The 19467-nt window shown below is 50.5% G+C and overlaps 2 protein-coding genes across 5 annotated transcripts in view; one reads left to right on the forward strand and one right to left on the reverse strand.

Moving 5' to 3' along the window:
• Positions 1-1523, forward strand: part of SCYL1 (SCY1 like pseudokinase 1) — a 17038-nt gene extending 15515 nt beyond the window's left edge. The window contains 2 exon segments of the mRNA XM_083589313.1: positions 750-816; positions 923-1523. Coding sequence (XP_083445439.1) covers positions 750-816; positions 923-1047 — 192 coding nt within the window. The 3' untranslated portion in view covers positions 1048-1523.
• A 1708-nt stretch (positions 1524-3231) lies between these two features.
• Positions 3232-19467, reverse strand: part of CDC42BPG (CDC42 binding protein kinase gamma) — a 59528-nt gene continuing 43292 nt past the window's right edge. For 2 of the 4 annotated variants that reach the window (XM_083592003.1, XM_083592001.1), the window contains exons 28-37: positions 17071-17287; positions 16797-16859; positions 15041-15628; positions 13553-13650; positions 12581-12665; positions 11514-11634; positions 5488-5605; positions 4651-4783; positions 4409-4494; positions 3232-3952 (exon numbers count right to left, since the gene is read on the reverse strand). In XM_083592003.1, coding sequence (XP_083448129.1) covers positions 3896-3952; positions 4409-4494; positions 4651-4783; positions 5488-5605; positions 11514-11634; positions 12581-12665; positions 13553-13650; positions 15041-15628; positions 16797-16859; positions 17071-17287 — 1566 coding nt within the window. In that variant the 3' untranslated portion in view covers positions 3232-3895. Of the gene's footprint in view, positions 3956-4408; positions 4495-4650; positions 4784-5487; positions 5606-11513; positions 11635-12580; positions 12666-13552; positions 13651-15040; positions 15629-16796; positions 16860-17070; positions 17288-19467 lie in introns of all 4 variants that reach the window. The other 2 variants (XM_083592002.1, XM_083592000.1) reach the window with 1 other exon arrangement.

A 19467-nucleotide genomic window follows, 5' to 3' on the forward strand; every position in this document is an offset into this window, starting at 1 on the left:
TTGTGTGCAGAAGGAAATTGGGTTGCCCCAAAGCCTAGAGAGCTGCCCATCACCTCAAGGTCCCGGAGTGGGTTGCAACATTTAATCTGTTTAGAAAAGTTCAAAACATGCATCCTGCACGGTCAGACTAGGTGGCAGGCACCTCTGAACACCAGAGGCATTTACGCAGAGGTTGGGCAGCCAGCGGTCAAGGATTCTTTAGCTGCAATTCCCACATTGCAGGGTGGTGGGCTAGAGGCCCTTGGGGTCCCTTTAAGGTTACAGTTCTATGATCTTCCTCTCTTTTGGGGAAGGGCTGGAGCTCAGGGCTTAGAGGACATGCAGCAGCACGCAGAAAACCTCTTGCCCAGTCCCCAATACCATCAGGTAGGGCCTGGGGAAAAGATTGCTGCCAGAGACCCTGGAGGGCCACTGCTGTCGATTGTTAAAGGCGCTGAGAGTTGTTACAGTACTCCCCTTAAAAGAGCTACAATTCCCAGAGTGGTTTAGTCATCAGCCCCTCTTCCCAGGGAACTCTGGGAATTGTAGTTCTGTGAGGTGGTTAGCAGGCATCCTAACAACCTTCATCACCTTTAACAAACTGCAACTCCTAGAATTTTGAGCGGCAAGAGACTGCTTCAAAGGTATTGTGCAGATGGGGCTTTAGTCTGGCTGGTAACTGTCTAAATATCTTAATGGGTGAGGAAGGAGCTGCCCCTTCCAGGGTCTCTTATCTCTATATTCCCCTTGACTCTTTCTCCTCTGTCTAGAGGAACGTGGAGGCGCTGGGTGACTGGGACCTCCAAGACAACTGGGAAGCGCTGGAGTCAGAGCAAGGCAAGTCACCCCTTCCTGCCCCCCTTCTCTTGTAGCTTCCCTGGAGCTGATGGAGAGGCCAGCCTGTGACCCAGACTCAGGGGGGGCTCTCTTTGTGCTTTTTCAGGGCCCAGCAAGGCTGAACTAGCACGGAAAAAGCGAGAGGAGCGGAAGCAGGAGATGGAGGCCCGGCGAGCAGAGCGGAAGGCGGCCAAGGGACCCATGAAGCTGGGGGCCAGGAAGCTGGACTGACACACCCCGTCCCTTTTACTTTTTTATTAGGGGGGTAGCAGGCTGCCGGTGGGGGAGGGCAGAAGAAGGGCTGTTTCTGGCATGTCTCCAAATCTCTTCCTTCCCCTAGGGTTTTTTTTTTCTGGGCAGGGGGAGAGGGAGAAGATGCAGAGCCTGGGGGGGGGGTTGGGGGGGGAGTTTGCTACCTCCATCATCGCTTGCCAAGAAGCGTTTCCAGTTCACGTGAGTCTTCCCCCTCCAGTGACGGAGACGCCTTGAATTCCAAATGCCCCCATCTGGGGGCGGAGAGAAGTTACCCAGTGGGGGGAGACAGCCTCTCTCTCTCTCTGTCTCCATAGAGTAGCTATTCTGTACAGCGGCTGGTGTTCCAGCACGGGATGTATGTTTGTATGTGTGTGAAATGTGATTCTTGCCTGTTTCATTGGTTTATGCAGAAGCCGACAAATAAATTAACTCTTTACCGATAATGTAAAAAAGCCTTCCATGCCAGCCAGCTTTGGAACCTGTGCCGGCAGGGTGAGGCTGCACCTGTGGGACAGCAGAGGCCTGCCTGCATCTGCTATTAGCCATGATGGCTATACTGAATGTCGCAGTACAGTGGTACCTCGGGTTAAGAACTTAATTCGTTCTGGAGGTCCGTTCTTAACCTGAAACTGTTCTTAACCTGAAGCACCACTTTAGCTAATGGGGCCTCCCGCTGCTGCTGCGCCGCCAGAGCACAATTTCTGTTCTCATCCTGAAGCAAAGTTCTTAACCCGAGGTACTGTTTCTGGGTTAGCGGAGTCTATAACCCGAAGTGTCTGTAACCTGAAGCGTCTGTAGCCTAAGGTACCACTGTACTGCTTCTGAATACCTGTTGCTGGAAAAACAGGAGGGCTCTTTTGCTTAAATCCTTCTTGTGGGTTTCCCACAGGTATCTGGTTGGCCCCCTTGAGAACAGGATGCTGGCCTGATCCAGCAGACTCTTATCATCTCTGCCTTTGCAGCTTACGAGTAGGGGTGGGGTGCCTGGGCTCCTCCAGGGATGGGGCATGCAACTCCCCTCTTCCCCAGCCAGCGCAGCCAGTCATCAGGGTTCATGGAAGTTGGAATCCAAACAATGGCTGGAGGGGACACAGGCAGAGTGTGCCTTTCTCCTCCCCAGAATACAGAAATAGTAAGGGGGACACACACACACACACACACGACTTGTGCACCCGTAAGGGGGATGATCCAAGGGGATGGAGCAACTCACCTGTGAAGAAAGGTTTGCAGCACTGGGGACTTTTTAGTTTAGGGAAAAGGCAAGAAAGAAACAATGTGATAGAAGTTTATAAAATTATGTATGGCACAGAGAAATATCCACACCCCCCCCCCGGTATTGCTAGATAATTGTGCCCATCCAGTGAAGCTGTAAGATTCAGGACAGACGAAAGAAAGTGGTCCTGCACACAGAGCATAGTTAAACTCTGGAACTGTGCCTCTCCACAGGAGGCAGAGATGGCAAACATGGATGGCTTAAAAAAGAGGATTACACAGGAGAGGACTTTTGATGGCTCCTAGCCTGTTCTGCCCTGCCTCCACAGTCAGAGGCAGCAATACTTCTGAAGAGCAGTTGCTGGAAACCACAGGAGGGGAGGGGGCTGTTGTGTTTGAATCTTGTTTCCCACGGGCATCTCGTTGGCCATGGTGAGAACAAGATGCTGGCCCAGATGGACTACTAGCCTCATCCAGCAAGCTCTTCAAAGGCTAAGCCAAGCCACAACTTGGCAAGCATCAGCAAGTGGGGAGTGGGGGAGAGACAGCACCCACTTTGCTGCTCCTCCTGTTCTTCTGCCGTTGCCCCCCTGCTAATCAGAGGAGAGCCCTGGTTTGACTTCAGAGTCCCTGCTGGTCGTGGTGGAGCTGGCCTTGCTGCCAACAAGCTGCAAGCAAGGAACATACCTTGGTTCCAGCTTATGGTTTGTTGGGAGTGAAACAAACCACCAGCTGAGGTTTGCATGTTGTGTTAAGCCGAACCATGGCTTTTGATTAGCACACCACATCAGCTCCAGTAAAGGTGTAAAAGGCACCCCAATCTCTGCTTTTTCATACACGCTTCATGCCAACCAGACTGATGGAGGAGCAACGTGGCATCAAACCTTTTATCCCCTCTCCCCCTTTATCCAGTGACTCCCCACCCCTGAGAAAACCTGCCAGCGGCACTGTCTTTTTAACTCTTTAATGCATTTTCTTTCTGGCTGAGATTTTGCAATTCCCTGAGAGGGTCCCTCTGCTCCCTGCCAGGGTTCATATCCAGCAGGTTGGCCCTCAAAGGGCACCCGTTTGTCTTGCCAACACCACCACCCCGCTGCTGCTGGCACGATGGTCTCAGGCTTTACTTAGAATATGGCTGAAAGTAGCATAGCTTTTGTAAAAAGTAAACACTAGGGACTCTTTTAAAAATGTTTCCATCAAGGCTGGAGGGAGGCGGTTCTGGTCCCGTTACTGCTTTTGCAGTGTGGGGGGAGGAGGGTTCAGGTGCATGTGGAGAAGAGAGAGCTGGTGGGGCAGTTGGGGGCCGGAGCAGAGGTGCTGAGGCAGCTGGGCGTGGCCTGCCGCGTTCCCTGAGATGTGGGGTGGGAGAAGTTCTTGCTGCATCCTCATGGAGGTTGGCTGACCCCCATTCCAGCCCCGGTCCACCTTCGAAGGCTGAAGTGCTGCGATCCAGGCCGCTTCAAAAGGGCTGGCAGTCTCCCGCTGCCTCTGGGCATCTGCCAGGCGGTGCTTTGCCCTTTGAGTTCAGACAGGGAGGCACATTTTGGTGACCAGAGTCAAGGGAGCCAGAGCCGTCCAAGGCAGGTCTGCAGCCGGGCAGTGATGCCTCCCATCATGTGGAACTGGTGCTTCCTGGGCACGGAGGAAGGCTCTGCGTTTTATCCAAGATCTGCTAGAAGAGGAGAAGGCACGTGTGTGGGGTGTGGGTGTGAAACAGCGGAGTGCGAAAGCCCTGTGTTTATAGGGTGGGCATCCTATTAGCAAGGGCCTGTGTAGGGAGGGCCTTCACCCACTGCTGTCTGAACATTCAATTCCTGCACTGCAGCGGGGTGAACTAAATGAGCCTTTGTGTCCTTTCCAACTATAATAATAATAATAATAATTTATTATTTATACCCCGCCCATCTGGCTGAGTTTCCCCAACCGCTCTGGGCAGCTCCCAATCAAGTGTTAAAAACAGCACAGCATTAAATATTAAAAACTTCCCTAAACAGGGCTCTATGGTTCTTGGGAGAAAAGAGGCAAGGATTGGTGCAGAATAGGGATGGGAGAAGGGAATGCAAAAGGGCGGAACAGGAATCCAGGCCCTGGTTTCCTCCTGCCCCTTTGCACAGGGATGCCTTACCTCTGCCAGCATGGCACTGCCCACGCCAAAGCTCGGAGCAGCAGCGGAGGAGTCATCAGACATGGAGCTGCCAGACTTGTGCTTTACTGCGGGGACAAGAGGGTGGGCAGCTTAGCTGAGGAATCGGCACCTGCACCCCCCAAAAAACCCCACTTGCTTGGGTGCCACTGGGCCACAGGAAAGCCCAGCCGCTGTGGCCCTGGATGAGGTCCCCGCCTCCCCTTTGCCATGGCCCCTCTTACAGGAGGAGGAGAAGGAAGGACCAGCAGCTCCCGGGGTCCTGCCAGTGCCGCCTGCAGCCGAGGGGCGCCGGGTCTCGGAGAGGCTGCTGCAGCGCATCCGGACTTGAGCCTCTCGCCTCTTCTCTTCCTGGGCCTGGAAACAAAGGCCGTGAAAGGATCATACTTGAGGGAGAAGGGAGAGTGTGTGGGGAGAACAAGCACAAACAGGTTGGAGGACCCAAGGATGCTGGGACCTGTCGTTTTCAACGGAGAAGGACCAGATTTCAGCGCTGAAGAATGATAAAGGTAAAGGGACCCCTGACCGTTAGGTCCAGTCGTGGCTGACTCTGGGGTTGCAGCGCTCATCTCGCTTTATTGGCCAAGGGAGCCGGCGTACAGCTTCTGGGTCATGTGGCCAGCGTGACTAAGCCGCTTCTGGCGAACCTGAGCAGAGCACGGAAACGCCGTTTGCCTTCCTGCCGGAGAAGTACCTATTTATCTACTTGCACTTTGACATGCTTTCGGATTCGAACCGCCGACCTTCTGATCAGCAAGTCCTAGGCTCTGTGGTTTATTGACAGCTACTAGCCACAAAGGCACTGCTCTGCTGCCACAGTTGGAGGCAGCAATGCTTCTCAATAGAAGCCACGGGGGGGGGGGGAGTTGCTGTTGTGTTTGAATCCTGTTTGCAAGTTTCCCACTGGTTGTCCGCAATGAGAACTGGATGCTGGTTTTAGATGAGCCATAGGCCTGATCCAGCAGGCCCTCCTTATGCCCTTAAAATCAGAGGCTGCCCTTTTACTCCTTGGACAACCCCTGCAGCAAGGAAGCGTGTTCTGAGTCCGCCACACAACTCACCACATGCAGGTCCTGCAGCTGGTGGTGCTTCTCGCCCGGCCCGACATGGACCAGGTGGTTGAAGTTGCTGGGGCCGGAGATGAGCTTGGAGCGGAGGGTTGGGTCGCGCATCATCTCCCTGCAAGAGACGAGAAGGCTAGCAGGAGGGGGAGGGTTGTAGGGCTGGAAAAGGGCAACCCAAACCATCCAGGGGCAGAAGCAACTCTACTCAGGGAAAGGGCCGCAGTTCAATCTCCTGCAGCACCTTCAGGCTGGGAAAGACTCCTGCCTTAAATCCTGGAAAACTGCTGCCAGTCAGTGTCAGCAGTCCTGGGCTAGATGCTCAAATGGCCTGACACGGCATAAGGCGGCTTCCTAACCCAGTTCTTCTTCATGCACTGCATAGTTAACCTATGGAACTCACTGCCTTATCTCTTTTGTAAATGGCTTTGATGTTGTTGTTTTACAATCAAGGGGTGCATAATATACTAGCCACCATGGCTATCCTCTGCCTCCACAGTTGGAGGCGATAACGTTTCTGAATTCCAACTGCTGGAAACCGCAGGAAAGGAGAGTTGCTCTTGGGTTCGGATCCTGCTTGTGGGTTTCCCATTGGGACATCTTGTTAGGATATTTCCGTTCCACCTTAAAAGGGTGCAGGATGTTTGTATAACACCCTGCGTAAGTTCCTGTCTCACAGGATGTTTATGCTATATGTTCCTTTCGATTTTGCCTGTCTTGCCTGAGCAGTCGGAGGAGACGGTCATGATTTCTTTGTTCTGACCAATGCCTAATAAACTGTATATATGCAGTTCTGCTCTCATGCTGTGCAACTTCTGTTGTGTGAATTCTGCTGAAAGAGTGTGCTCTAAGCCAGAGGCTTAGTGTCGCTGAATTGCTGATATTGCCTGACTACGGGAGGTCGATGGATCGTCCGGCACTGAGCTTGGGGCCTCAGATGGACCTTATCTCCCTGGCAGTATCCCAACAACAGGTTTCGGGCCCAGATTCACGGCACTTGCAGGAGAGTAAGGCTGCGACAGACTGCTGAGGTATGTGTGGGAAAAGCGAAAGTAAAGGCTTTTCTGTTGCCGCGGCAGCCCTTTGATGTCCGGCAAGGCCTAATTGGCCTGGGAGCTGAGCCAAGCAGGCTTCGTGATTTATGAGCTGCCAAGATAAGAAGTCTTTGGAGGCATAAAGGCTCACGGCTGGCGTTAAGAGGTGGAATGGAGTTTTTCCAAGCCTCTGAAGCTGCTGAGTGTCCAAAGTTAAATCGGGACAATTATGAGACCTGGGCTAAATGGTGTGAGAGTTTGCTGCGTCAGTTTGGAGTGTGGCATACTGTGTCTGAAGCCCCTCCAGTTCCTCGGACAGAGAAATGGCAGAGCCAGAATTTGAGGGCCGTGGATGTTATTGTCTTATCCGTCTCTCTGGAGGAAATAAAGACGCTTGCTGGAAATCTCACGGCACGTGACATGTGGGATGCTTTGAAAAAGGCCCACCAGCCAATAATCCCAGCCCAGTGTTTGAATGCATCGGAGGTCCTGGCTGTTTCCCAGAATGCTAGTGAATGCAGGGATGCTGAGGGCACCGGTTGCAAGCTGCAGGGGGAGAAGACTGCCACGTCATCCCAGGCAGCATTCCAGCCTCCAGGGGGAGCCAAGGAGTCGGCAGCTGAGAGCTCTGTTTCTCGTGAGAACCAAGGTCAGAGCCTTTGCAGAGGCCGGAAGACCAGATGTAAACAGAGCAAGATGCTTGCAGGTGGCCAGAAGCAGAAGGGGGGTGAAAAGCCCTCGCCAGTGGAAAACAAGGCTTTGTTTGCTGGCACAGCTTCACCAAAGGCTAAAGGCAAGTCTGATGGCCAGGAGCAGGGGGGCAAGCTGCAAAAGCCCACGCTGGTGGAAAACAAGGTTTTGTTTGCCAGCAAATCTGCTTCGAAGGGGAAGGCCAGGTTTATTGTTGACTCAGGTTGCACGCGCCATCTCAGCAAAGACCGCCATCTGTTTGTCTCCTTCACACCTCAAGATGGAGAGGTCCAGCTGGCTGATGGAAGGACTTTGCAAGCTACAGGAGTTGGAACTGTGAAACTTGCAAGTCTGAATACGACCATTAGCAATGTACTTTTTGTTCCAGGAGCTGCGGACAATTTGCTTAGTGTCCCACAGCTAAATCGGCGTGGTTTTGAAATTACCTTCAAGAGGACTGTCTGTGTCATCAGAAAAGGCAAAGAGGACATTTTGCATGCAAAGTTGTTGGATGGTTTGTTCTGTCTAACTTATGATGATGCTGCTATATCTAATGCTGATACTTGTTGTGTTGCACAAACTAACAAGGTTCTTCATGCAGGTTGCATTCATGATGCACATCGAAGATTTTGTCACCTCTCTTGGCAAGCGCTAGCCAAGATGCCTGAGTTGGTTGAAGGTTTGGACATCAAACCTTGCAAATTTCACATGAAATGTGTATCTTGTGCAGAGAACAAAGTGAAGGTTGCTCCAAAAGGCAAGGAGTCTAGCAGGCAGGCTTCCAAACCCTACCAGCTAGTTCACGCAGACCTGGTAGGTCCTCTAGCGCCCTCTTTGGGAGGAGCAAGGTACTTCATGGTTCTAATTGATTCTTTTTCCAGGTACATTCATGTGTTTATGCTCGAACAGAAATCGCAAGCATTTCCTAAGTTCAAGGCATTCTGTGCTTGGTTGGAGAATGCTCATGGTAAACGTATTGGGTGTCTGTTTACTGATCGAGGCGGGGAATTCACTTCTCAGCAGTTTGAAGCTTTCCTGACTGAGAAGGGAATCCAGCATGACTTGTCAACGCCTAGATCGCCATGGATGAATGGGCTTGCGGAGAGAGCAAATCAAACGTTGCTGCAAGGAATAAAAACCTTGTTGCATGATGCCAACCTCCCTGAGAAGTTTTGGGGGGAGGCTTTGGCGAATTTTGTTTACACTTTTAACAGGAGACTGTCATCACCTATCGGCTGCACTCCCTATGAGAAAATGTTTGGGAAGCAACCTAATGTCAAACACTTGAGAATCTTTGGTTCTGACATGTGGGTACACACCCCACAAAGCAACAAGCTTGGGAAGCGTGGGGCACATGGTTTGTTCATGGGGTACGATAAAGGTGCATACAGAGTATGGATGACTAACTCAAAGTCCATAAAGTTCACAAGGAGTGTTGAGTACAATCCCAAGTGGGGGGAAAATGTGGGAATTTTCCAGAGTTACCCAGAGGAGGATGAAGGTGATGTGAAGAAAGCAGATCATGCTGAGAAAGCTGAGGAAACTGAGGATGATGATGATGATGATGATGATGATCAGAGTTCGGATTCCAGTTCAGTGGGCGGCGCTGCTGCTGCTGTCAGTGACAGTGATGACACAGCAGACTACAAGAGCGCAAAGGCCTCAGTCAGACCATCTGATGCGTCTGACAATGAACTGGAAGAACCACTGTTCACCATTGGTCACTTTTCTCCTAAGAAGGAGGAGATGAGTCCAGAAGACTTGCGTCTGGTTCGCAGGTCTGAAAGGGCGACCAAAGGCAGACCTCCAAAGAGATTTGCTGATGAGTTTGCTAAGATGGCAACTGCTGTTCTTAGTAGCTCAGAGAAGGTGTGGGAACCTTCAAGCTTCAAAGAGGTCCAGGAGTTAACCTCTAAAGATGCTGAGCCTTGGCTTAATGCCATGAAGGCTGAAGTTGATTCCTTGAACAGGAACCAAACTTGGGAGCTGGTACCGGTAGTCCCAGGAATGAGACTGGTTGGCAGCAAATGGGTCTTCAAGGCCAAGACAGACCAGAATGGCAAGGTTGTCAGACACAAAGCCAGATTGGTTGCCAGAGGTTTTTCACAGGTACCAGGGCAGGATTACCACGAGACCTACTCACCCACGGTCAAATATGAGAGCATTCGGCTGATGCTCAAGATCGCTGCGGAGGAGAAACTGCATGTTTCCCATCATGACATAAATACAGCTTTTTTGTATGGGATTTTGAACGAGCAGCTGTACATGCTTCCACCTGACGGGATGCAGATACAGAAGGGAATGGTCTGTAAACTGCGGAAATCCTTGTATGGTCTCAAGCAGAGTGCCAGGTGTTGGAACACAAAACTCACTGAAACGTTGCTTTCTCTAGGTTTTCACCAGGGCAAAGCTGATCCGTGTGTGTTTGTCAAGGAGGAGGGGCAAAACAAACTGTATTGTTTATGTTTTGTTGATGATCTTCTGATGTTTTGGAAGAATCAGGCTTTCTACCAAAGCACCCTAGCTCAGCTGAAGGAGCACTTTGACATGAAGGATCTTGGTGAGGTATCCAACTATCTTTCTCTGCAGGTGGAGAGGGACCAAGCAGGTAATTTTCTGGTACACCAAACACAGAAAATTGCTGATGTATTAACCAGGTTGAATTTGGTTGATGCAAACCCAGCAGACACACCGATGGTGACAGGTTACCAGGTAGACAGTACTGCTGAAGCGTTTTCTGACACAACGCTGTACAGATGCATTCTAGGCAAGTTGAATTTCATTGCTAGATGTTCAAGACCTGACATTGCTGTAAGCACTAACCTGCTTAGCAGACATGCTAACAATCCTACTGTTCAGGATTGGAAAGCTCTGAAGCGCATTGCCCGGTATTTGAAAGGGACTATGCACTACAGGCTGAGGTTCACCAGTCAGAAGACTGGAGGTCTTGAAATCTTTGCAGATGCTAGTTTTGGAAGTGACACCACGGATGGTACAAGCACTTCTGGAGTATGCTACATGTACAACCACTGCCTGTTTGACTGGTTGTGCAAAAAGCAGACGACAGTTAGCCTAAGTTCCTGTGAAGCAGAACTCAATGCTCTGTCATTTTCACTCATGGATTGTGAATGGTTGTTGCAACTGTTTAAGGACATTGGGGTTTCTGTGAAATGTCCTATACAAGTGTATCAAGACAATAGATCTTGTTTGGCCTTGCTGAACTCGGAGAGTTGCAAGCAAAGGACCAAGTACTTGCAGATTAAGCTACATCGTGCAAGGGAGTGTATTCAGAAAGGACTCATTCAAGTGTCCTACATGCCAGGAAATGAAATTCCTGCTGATCTGTTGTCTAAGGTTGTTAACAGAGAACAACTGAAGGTTTACGCACAAAGGTTGCAATTGGGTTGAACCACAGGTACTACAGGTTACACGGAAAGGGGGAGGATGTTAGGATATTTCCGTTCCACCTTAAAAGGGTGCAGGATGTTTGTATAACACCCTGCGTAAGTTCCTGTCTCACAGGATGTTTATGCTATATGTTCCTTTCGATTTTGCCTGTCTTGCCTGAGCAGTCGGAGGAGACGGTCATGATTTCTTTGTTCTGACCAATGCCTAATAAACTGTATATATGCAGTTCTGCTCTCATGCTGTGCAACTTCTGTTGTGTGAATTCTGCTGAAAGAGTGTGCTCTAAGCCAGAGGCTTAGTGTCGCTGAATTGCTGATATTGCCTGACTACGGGAGGTCGATGGATCGTCCGGCACTGAGCTTGGGGCCTCAGATGGACCTTATCTCCCTGGCAGTATCCCAACACATCTTGGTTGGAACAGGACGCTGGACTAGATGGGCTCTTCTGATCTCTTATGCTCATTCCACAACACGGCAATGTTTTTAAAAGAAGCACATGCCAAAACTCACATGCCAATAACACTTCGATAATTAAGCGTAAAGGAGCTTTCTGAGACAGTAAGACAAACATTTAAAGCCTGGCAAAACCCTTTTAACAGATGAGAAAGAGCCCAAGAGCCTGGACTGTTGGATCTTTCATTGGGAGTCTTCCACTTTGTTCTCATGTACAGGCCCCACATCCCCACTTGCCGCATGCCAAGGTCCCTGAAACAACCCCACCAACGTTTTGCTCCTTGCTTATTTCACACACAGGCGTCCTTCCAATCATCTCCGCCTTGGAGGAAAGAACCCCTTACAGCCAGCTTTTGAAAATGTCTGCTTGTCCTCTTAGCCCCAAACACAATAGCAGCAGTGACAGAGACCCCACCGACAAGATGGCCACCTCGTGCCTCACCTCCTCTGGTGTTGCCGCTCTTCCTCAGAGATCCGGAAGGAGAAGCGGCGCTTGTGCCTGGTCCTCACGAGGTGCCGCCGGCTGTTGTCCGTCGGCTGGGGGATTTCAAACTCATCCTGATCTGGAGGCAATAGGGAGGAGAAATCAGTGGCTTCAAAGTTACAAGGAAGGAGATTCTGACTAAACATCTGGATGAACTTTCTGAGAGTAAGAGCTGTTCGACAGGGGAACGGTCTCCCTCAGGAGGCGGTGGACTCTCCTTCCTTGGAGGTTTTTAAGCAGAGATTGGATGGCCATCTGTCTCGGATGCTTTAGTTGAGATTCCTGCCTTGCAGGGGGTGGACTAGATGACTCTTGGGGTCCCTTCCAGCTCTACAATTCTATGGTTCTATGATACTTGGGATGGTGGTGGTGTCATAATGATGTACATTTTATGCTATGAGGCTGAGTTTGGTCAGAATTGAGTAGTCATACCTCGGGTTAAAGACGCTTTGCGTTAAATATTTTCAGGTTGTGTCCCGCGGCGACCCGGAAGTAACGGAACGGGTTACTTCCGGGTTTTGTCACTCGCGCATGCACAGACACTCAAAATGACATCACGCGCATGCGCAGAAGCGGCAAATCGCGAGAGGAACGGGTTGCGTTCCTCTCAGGTTGCGAACAGGGTTCCGGAACGGATCCTGTTCACAACCAGAGATACCACTGTACACACTTCCAGAGTTAACGCTAAACGCATTACTTCTGGTAAATGTGCCACCATAGCTGCTAGAGGGCCATGAAAATTTGTGTCCTGGGCTTTTTAGACTTGTCTACCCATGTACTATCTGCAACCAAAGGGGCACGTTGGTTGCCAGATGTGAGATATATTGGTATTATTTTCAGTTCTCCCACCCCACTAAGGGGGATGCCCTGGAAAGTGTGAGGTGAAAGTTGCTTTCGGACAATGTCATATAACTTCCCCGCTAACACATCAGGACTGAAAAGTTCAGTGGAAGCAACACGAGCCCTGGGCCACCTTGGTGTGTGTGTCCCTCACCTATTCCCTTGCTCCCCCTCCCCCCACTTACCAGCTGCCTTGCTTCTGAGGTACGTCAGGTGGACTTTCTCGCTGCCAAAAGTGCAAAGGGAGCCCTCAGGATTCAGTGCTCGTACCTGGGAACCAGAAAAAGGGACACTTTTCTGAAATTTGAAATTTCCAGAGAAAAGGTTTTGTTCCAGACGGGGTACTTGCCAACCTTCCCTGGGGCAGAACCCCCTTCCCTGCAGCATGAGAAGGCAATTCTGCAAAGCTTAGGATGATGCTGACAGCCTTCCCCCCACCCCCCCCCCGAGATGAAGCCCTTGATCCATCCCAGCACACCCACCCACCAGAGGACCCTGGAGCTCATCAGTTATTCCTGACCAAAACAATCCTGTTTTTAGCACGCAGATGCAAAATAGGTAAGAGGGCGGCTGCAACCCTGGGAGTAAGGCCCATGGAACTCAGTGCGTCTTACTTCGGAGTAGACATGCATTGGGTCACACTGTTAAGTCGTTTGACTGGCCAGGTCAATTGATCCAAAGACCATCAATCAATCAAAAACACTTGCGAACAAAACATTAGTTTATCATCGTCATCATCATCACCCGCCTTGCACCCCAAGGACCCAGGGCAGGTTACAGTAATTAAAACCCAATATTAAAAACAGTTCAAAACAATGTAAAATCACAGATATGAGTCCTAAAAATATGTATCTCAAGTGTCAAAAGCCAGGAGGAAAGGTGCGTCTTCAGCATTCGCCAAAAGCTGTATAATGAAGGTATGGAGGGAGGGAGTGCGGAGGGAGTCCCCCAGTTTAGGGGCTGCCACAGAGAAGTCCGTGTCCCAGGCTGCTGCCACCCCAAACCTCTGAGGGTGAAGGACCCCCTCCACCAATCTCAGCCCCTGAGATTCGTGATAAACAGTTAAATGAAGTCAAGCGATTTGGGGAGTGGGGAGGGTAAACCCTACGGGTGAGGGATTAAGACCAAAAAACCTCTCAGAAGAAACCCCCACAAACCTTTTTCAGAGACACGGTCTGAATCCACTCAGCTTTCCTGACGTCAAACACATCGACTGCGTTCTCACTGAATACTGACAGGTACGGAGCGTTGTAACCTGGGAGGGGACAACAAGGACATGAAAACCAAATTGTTGGGCTGGGGTGCACATCTCCCCTCATTCATCCAGTGCTGCAGTCAGCGCTACAAATATCTGGGCGCTTGGGGTCGGCAGACACGTATGGACCCACAAACCTCTGGCTGCATCATTCAGCCTGGCAGATAAAAGTACCTGCCTTTGGATTTGGGTTCAAGTCTTGCCTGCGTTGATGCACTCCTTATTTAATTTTAAAACCATTAACACAGCTAGAGATTATAATCTTGGATCTATCGTAAGACAGAAACAAAAAACCCCAAAAAACCAACACCACTGGTACACTATTAGTGGGTGGGATGTTGACTGAGTGACGGAGCACCCACTTTACCTGCCAGAGATCCCCAGTGGCATCGCCACTTCCAAGGATCAGGTCAGAGGCAGGGGATGGGAAACGCCAGCTAGTCTGAGTGGACTGTACTGGGATAGATGGACCAATGGCCTGGCCTGGCTTAAGCCTGCCTCCTACAGGCCTCTCCACTAAGGGTTTATCCACACTTATCTGTCCTCTGCTCTTTCTCATCTGCCTTTCACTCTCTCCAGGCACATGCCTTAAAGCTCCATATCTGAGCACCCTTCTTTTTTGCTCCAGAGCTTTCCTTGCGAAACCCCACTCTTTAAAGCTCAGTCAGAGCAAACTGTAGTCTGCAGGAAACCCAAACTGACATTTGCTCTGATTAAGAAGTAAAAGTGTGGTTTTTCACAGTGAAAGCTCCAAGAATGCTCAGACACGGAGCTTTTCCCCTAAAGTTTTTATTATGTCCCCCCAACTTCCCACCCCCTTTTCCATGATGTTATACTCCTTCTGCTGCACACAGTCTTCTAACTCTTAAACCTTAACAAAGCTATTGTAATCTTCAGTCCCTTCTGTTGCTCATAGTTCAAATCCTGCTTGCGTGTTTATAGGCATGGGGCTTTTAAGAGCAGACTGATGCCTGGAAGGGTGGGGCAAAAAGCTAAGGGTGGGTAAGTCCTGAGAGTCTCTCTGCCAACCACCAGGCCTCCTCCCTCTGCTGCCACCTGGGGGCAGCCATTCCTTAGGCTGCCTCAGTGGGAGAGACGGGGAAGCAGCAGACTCAATCCATCAGCTTTGCCAAACGCCCAGCTCCATCAGGCCCCTCTGACCCGAGCTATGCCAGCTGGTCATTAGAACAACTGCTTTAATTGGTGCCTGGGTTTGGTTTCCCTTCCTCTACCCTCCCTGTCCTTTTTCCTTGTGTGTCGTGTCTTTTTAGAACAAAAGCCTCTTGGCAGGGACTATCTTTTTGGCTGCAGAGTGAGGAACATGAGTATAAACCATGAGTATATTTAAATGATCTAGACCCCCCAACCCCAACAAAAAGGGGGCACTTACAGCAATTGAGGGGAGGCGCGGGCCACATCAGCTCCTGGGGGCGGCTCCTGCGCCCCTGCCCATCCACGTAGAGGCCAAAGCCACTGAAGCAGAGGATCAGCTCGCTCAGGCTGACCTCCACGGCCTTCAGCGCTTCCATGTGGGTCACGGCGGCTGCCCGGCGGTCCTCGGGGTGGGGCAGGCTCACGGGGGGTCCCTCATTGAGCAGAGGGTAGAGGGAGAAGCTGGAGGGGCATCCCACGCACAGCCGGTCGCCCAGGATGTCCAAGCACTGAACGTAGCCAGGTGCCTGGATCTCCTTGATACGCCGGTGGGGCGGCCGTGTGGCCGTCAGCTGGAAGCAGAGGACCTGCCGCTTGCAGGCCACGCAGAGGACGGGGGTGGTCCCACGGCAGACGAGCCCCACGGCCACTGCCTGGCAGCCCTTGGCCTCCACCACTTTGGTCCCCATGGCCTCCGGCGTCTCCAGCTCCGCCCAGGAGAAGATGCGGAGGCTGTGGTTCTTGCCGCAGAGGACGGAGAGCAGCTGGGCCTTGGGGGAGACCAGGAGCAGCTGCACCCGGCGGCAGTCCCCCACCTGAAGCACATCTGGAGGGGGGAAATTGGGGCAGGGAAAGAAGAGGCACAACTCCGTTACCAGCTAAGGACGGGAACTGTGAATTTGCAGAGGGTGGGGAGGAAACGGCAAGTGACCGGGGGTGGGCACAGGCCAGAAGTGAACAGTAATTCCTCCTCCCCTAAATATGTTTACATCTTACATGGGGGTTCGACTCCAAGGGTTCTGCACAGACGCAAAAACACATATACTCAAGTCTTTGGAACAGCACCACCACATGAGCATCCCAGGGCTCCCAGAACTGGCACGCAGAGTGGGCCTTGTTTCCTAAGCAAGGCAGAGAACTGAAATCCCATTTTTGTACTAGGTTTCCTCAGCGCAAAAAGCTTTTGAGCTCTCTGCCTTGCTTAGGAAACAAGACCCTCTCTGTGCACTGGCTTGGGAGGTCCTTGGATGCTCTTGCAAGATCATGCGGGCCTGTCCAAGTTCACGGGAGCATCCCAGACCTGGAGTGATTCTTGCTCCCCATTAAATTTGCTTGTGTTTAAGTCGTGCGATTTCAACCAGCCTGCCTTCGACCACATGTGGTTGAAATTATGCAAGTTAAATGCGCATAAGACGCGATCGTACTGTATTGGGTTTTTAAAAAAAATTAAGGTGGGGAAAGCTGATAAGAAACTGTGACTGAGTAAAGTATAGAGGTGGTTTCAATATTAACATATTAACAAATAAACGTGGAATGATGACTCAAGGTTTGTATCAGAGAGAAATCAGATCAGAAGCCATCAACAAGCAAAAAATTAACTGGGTGAGGGAAGGAGCAGCTTGGTACGGTTGTAGACTAGGCAAGAGGGATATCGATCTTAATAGGTTAAACAGTCCCCCCAAAGGATCCTGGGAATTGTGGTTTGTTTCAGAGTGCTGAGAGACCCCTATTCCCCTCACAGTGCTACAGTTTCCAGAGGAGTTAAAAACCTTTAGAGCAGGCTTCCTCAGCCTTGGCCCTCCAGATGTTTTTTGGCCTACAACTCCCATGATCCCTAGCTAGCAGGACCAGTGGTCAGGGATGATGGGAATTGTAGTCTCAAAACATCTGGAGGGCCGAGGTTGAGGAAGCCTGCTTTAGAGTCCCCAGGCACCCAAAAGATTAAAGCGCTCCCTGCCCCCCCTATGTAATTCGAAAGATAAACAATACTAAACCATTTGTCCGGAGGTGAATCAAAAACAGGCCGTCTTCTGTACCCAAAGCAATCCGCTCCCGGTCTGCAAAAGGGAACAGATGACATTAGAAACACACTTCCTCCTCTCAGGGACTCAAAAATTCTGCCCTCGGGCAGATCAGGCATCTCATCGATAGGAGAGCTGAGGGCCCTGCCCACGCCTTGCTCAGCCCCAATGGCTGAAGCTTAGGGTGCTTTGCCTCCAGCACCCTCTCCTTTCCTCCAAAAGCAAGCCTGCCCTCTTCCCTGCATACCTATGATGGCTGCCGACAGGGCATGGGGGATGAAGGGCAGGGTGTTGTCGTAGGCCTCCTTGAGGATGTAGACGGTGCGGTCGTGGTGATGGTTCTCCCGCAGGATGCGGTGCAGCTCTGCCAGAACCTCCACCCACTTCCTCATCTCCCCTTCGCTGTCAGCCAGGAACAGCATTGAGCTGGTTGTGTGCGGGGAGCTCAGCTGAGAGGCCGTCACCTGAGGATGGAGGCACAGGTAAGTTGTTCTGGTCCCTGAGGGGCAATCCGAGCCCAGAGGAAACTCCAGGTCATCCAAAGGTTGCCAGGAAGAGGAAGAGGAGGAGGAGAGGCAAAGGGGAGCTGGCCTCAGGGGCACCCAGATGGAGGAATCCTTGCCTTGACTACCTGGCTTTCAGGTCCCCCAGCTCCCTGCTAGGACCCAGATCTCTTCTTCCCCTGCTCTGCATCATGTTGGTGATATTATGTTCTCTGTAATTGCTTTGGGAAACCGTTGCTAGTTGTATTGAGATTTTTACTTATTCTGTCCAGCTAAATATTGTAACATAAGATAATTAGAAGGTACTTGAAGGTATCAGATAGGCCTAGGATTAGAATAAGAATGTTGTACAGTGGTACCTCGGGTTAAGTACTTAATTCGTTCCGGAGGTCCATTCTTAACCTGAAACTATTCTTAACCTGAAGCACCACTTTAGCTAATGGGGCCTCCTACTGCTGCCGTGCCACCGGAGCACGATTTCTGTTCTCATCCTGAAGCAAAGTTCTTAACCCAAGGTACTATTTCTGGGTTAGCGGAGTCTGTAACCTGAAGCGTATGTAACCTGAAGCGTATGTAACCCGAGGTACCACTGTATGGATTTAAGTCAATAAGAAAAGAGATGAAGATAGTAAATTGAAGGAGTAAATAGTAGTCGAAAGATGATTTTGGAGAACTGTTACAAGGTGATACAATGAAATTCAGTTAGGGGGGATTCGAGGAAGTCAGTTAATAATGGAATTTAAAATGAACTTCAGAAGGAATATGTGTTTTTATTTTTATTTTTTATTTTAGTATTGTAATGTCTTTTCTTTTGTATGTTTTATATGTTATATCTGTTAAAATCCATAAAAAATGTTTGATAAAAAAAAAGGTTTTACTTATTCTGTTTTATAGTGCTGTGGGGTTTTTTGGGGGGGGTCAGTCTGGATGATGGCCTGCGTCCCTTTCGATTCTTGTGGTCCCCAGGGAGGGTTAGTAGGAAATGGAGGTGGTTGCTGAACAACTCAGGCATCAGTAAGAAAGGAGATTTTGGTGAAACATCTGGAAAAAACTTTTTGACAGCAAGAGCTGTTCGACAGTGGAACGGTTTCCCTCACAAGGTTGTGGACTCTGCTTCCTGGGAGGTTTTTAAGCAGAGGTTGGGTCGTCACCTGATGTGGATGCTTTAGCTGAGATTCCTGCATTGCAGGGGGTTGGACGAGATGACCCTCAGGGGTCCTTCCAACTCTATAATTCTGTGATTCTTGATAAGACAGTGACCTTAGCTGGCCACTTAAGTGTCCTCACCAGCATCCCAAAAGAATGAGCAGGTTGCAAGAGATGCAGCCAAGTGATGGTGCCCTCCAAGCCTGTGCCTGGGTCTCCTCCACCCACCCAACCCATCTAGCTGCTAGGGAGGAGAACAACAACCAGTGCGGTGAATGTGAGCTGAGCTGGAAAAGCAGGCTGGAAGCTGGAGACACAGAGACCTGTTTGCTCTGTGCTGGATCCAAAGCTGCGACTGAAGGAGAAGCAAGATCTGTTGGGGTGTTGATGCTGTGAGCCTCTGTGTCCTATGCTCAAGTTGTAGAGATGTGTAAATAAAACCATATATCCTAAAGACACCACTTTCTCCACTGACCCTCATTCCAAGGAAACCAAGCCCTGGAACCGCTAAAGTCTCTCACCACTCAGATTGTGGTTGTGCATAATATCACCCACCCTCTTTGTGGTCAGGTAAACTGGGGAGATCATTTCACCAAATTTATTCAGAGGACAGAAAAATTCTCTTGGGGTTTCTTAGGGGTGGGCTCCCTGTGCGTTGTAGCACAACCTCTTCCCCCCCCCTAAGATTTTGTTTGTTTCTTGCTGCTGCTGTTGCTGCTGCTGCAAGGGTCAGGAGTAGCTGTCATATGGCAGTCCGGCCTCCATTCTATATCCTCCCCAAGGCCCCAGATCTCATGTTATTCTAAAGGGAACCTCACCAGCCTGCTGCCTTCCAGATATTTTGGACTACAACTCTGATCATCCCTAATCAGCACAACTGTGGTGTGTGGGGCTGATGGGAGTTGTAGTACAGCACATCTGGAGGGCGCCAGGTTGGCAAAGGCTGTGCAAAAGGTGTCTGGGGTGAGGAGGTTGGCAGAGACGAATGGCAACTG

This window comes from Podarcis filfolensis, assembly GCF_964270895.1.
Source record: "Podarcis filfolensis genome assembly, chromosome: 16".
Taxonomy (NCBI): domain Eukaryota; kingdom Metazoa; phylum Chordata; class Lepidosauria; order Squamata; family Lacertidae; genus Podarcis; species Podarcis filfolensis.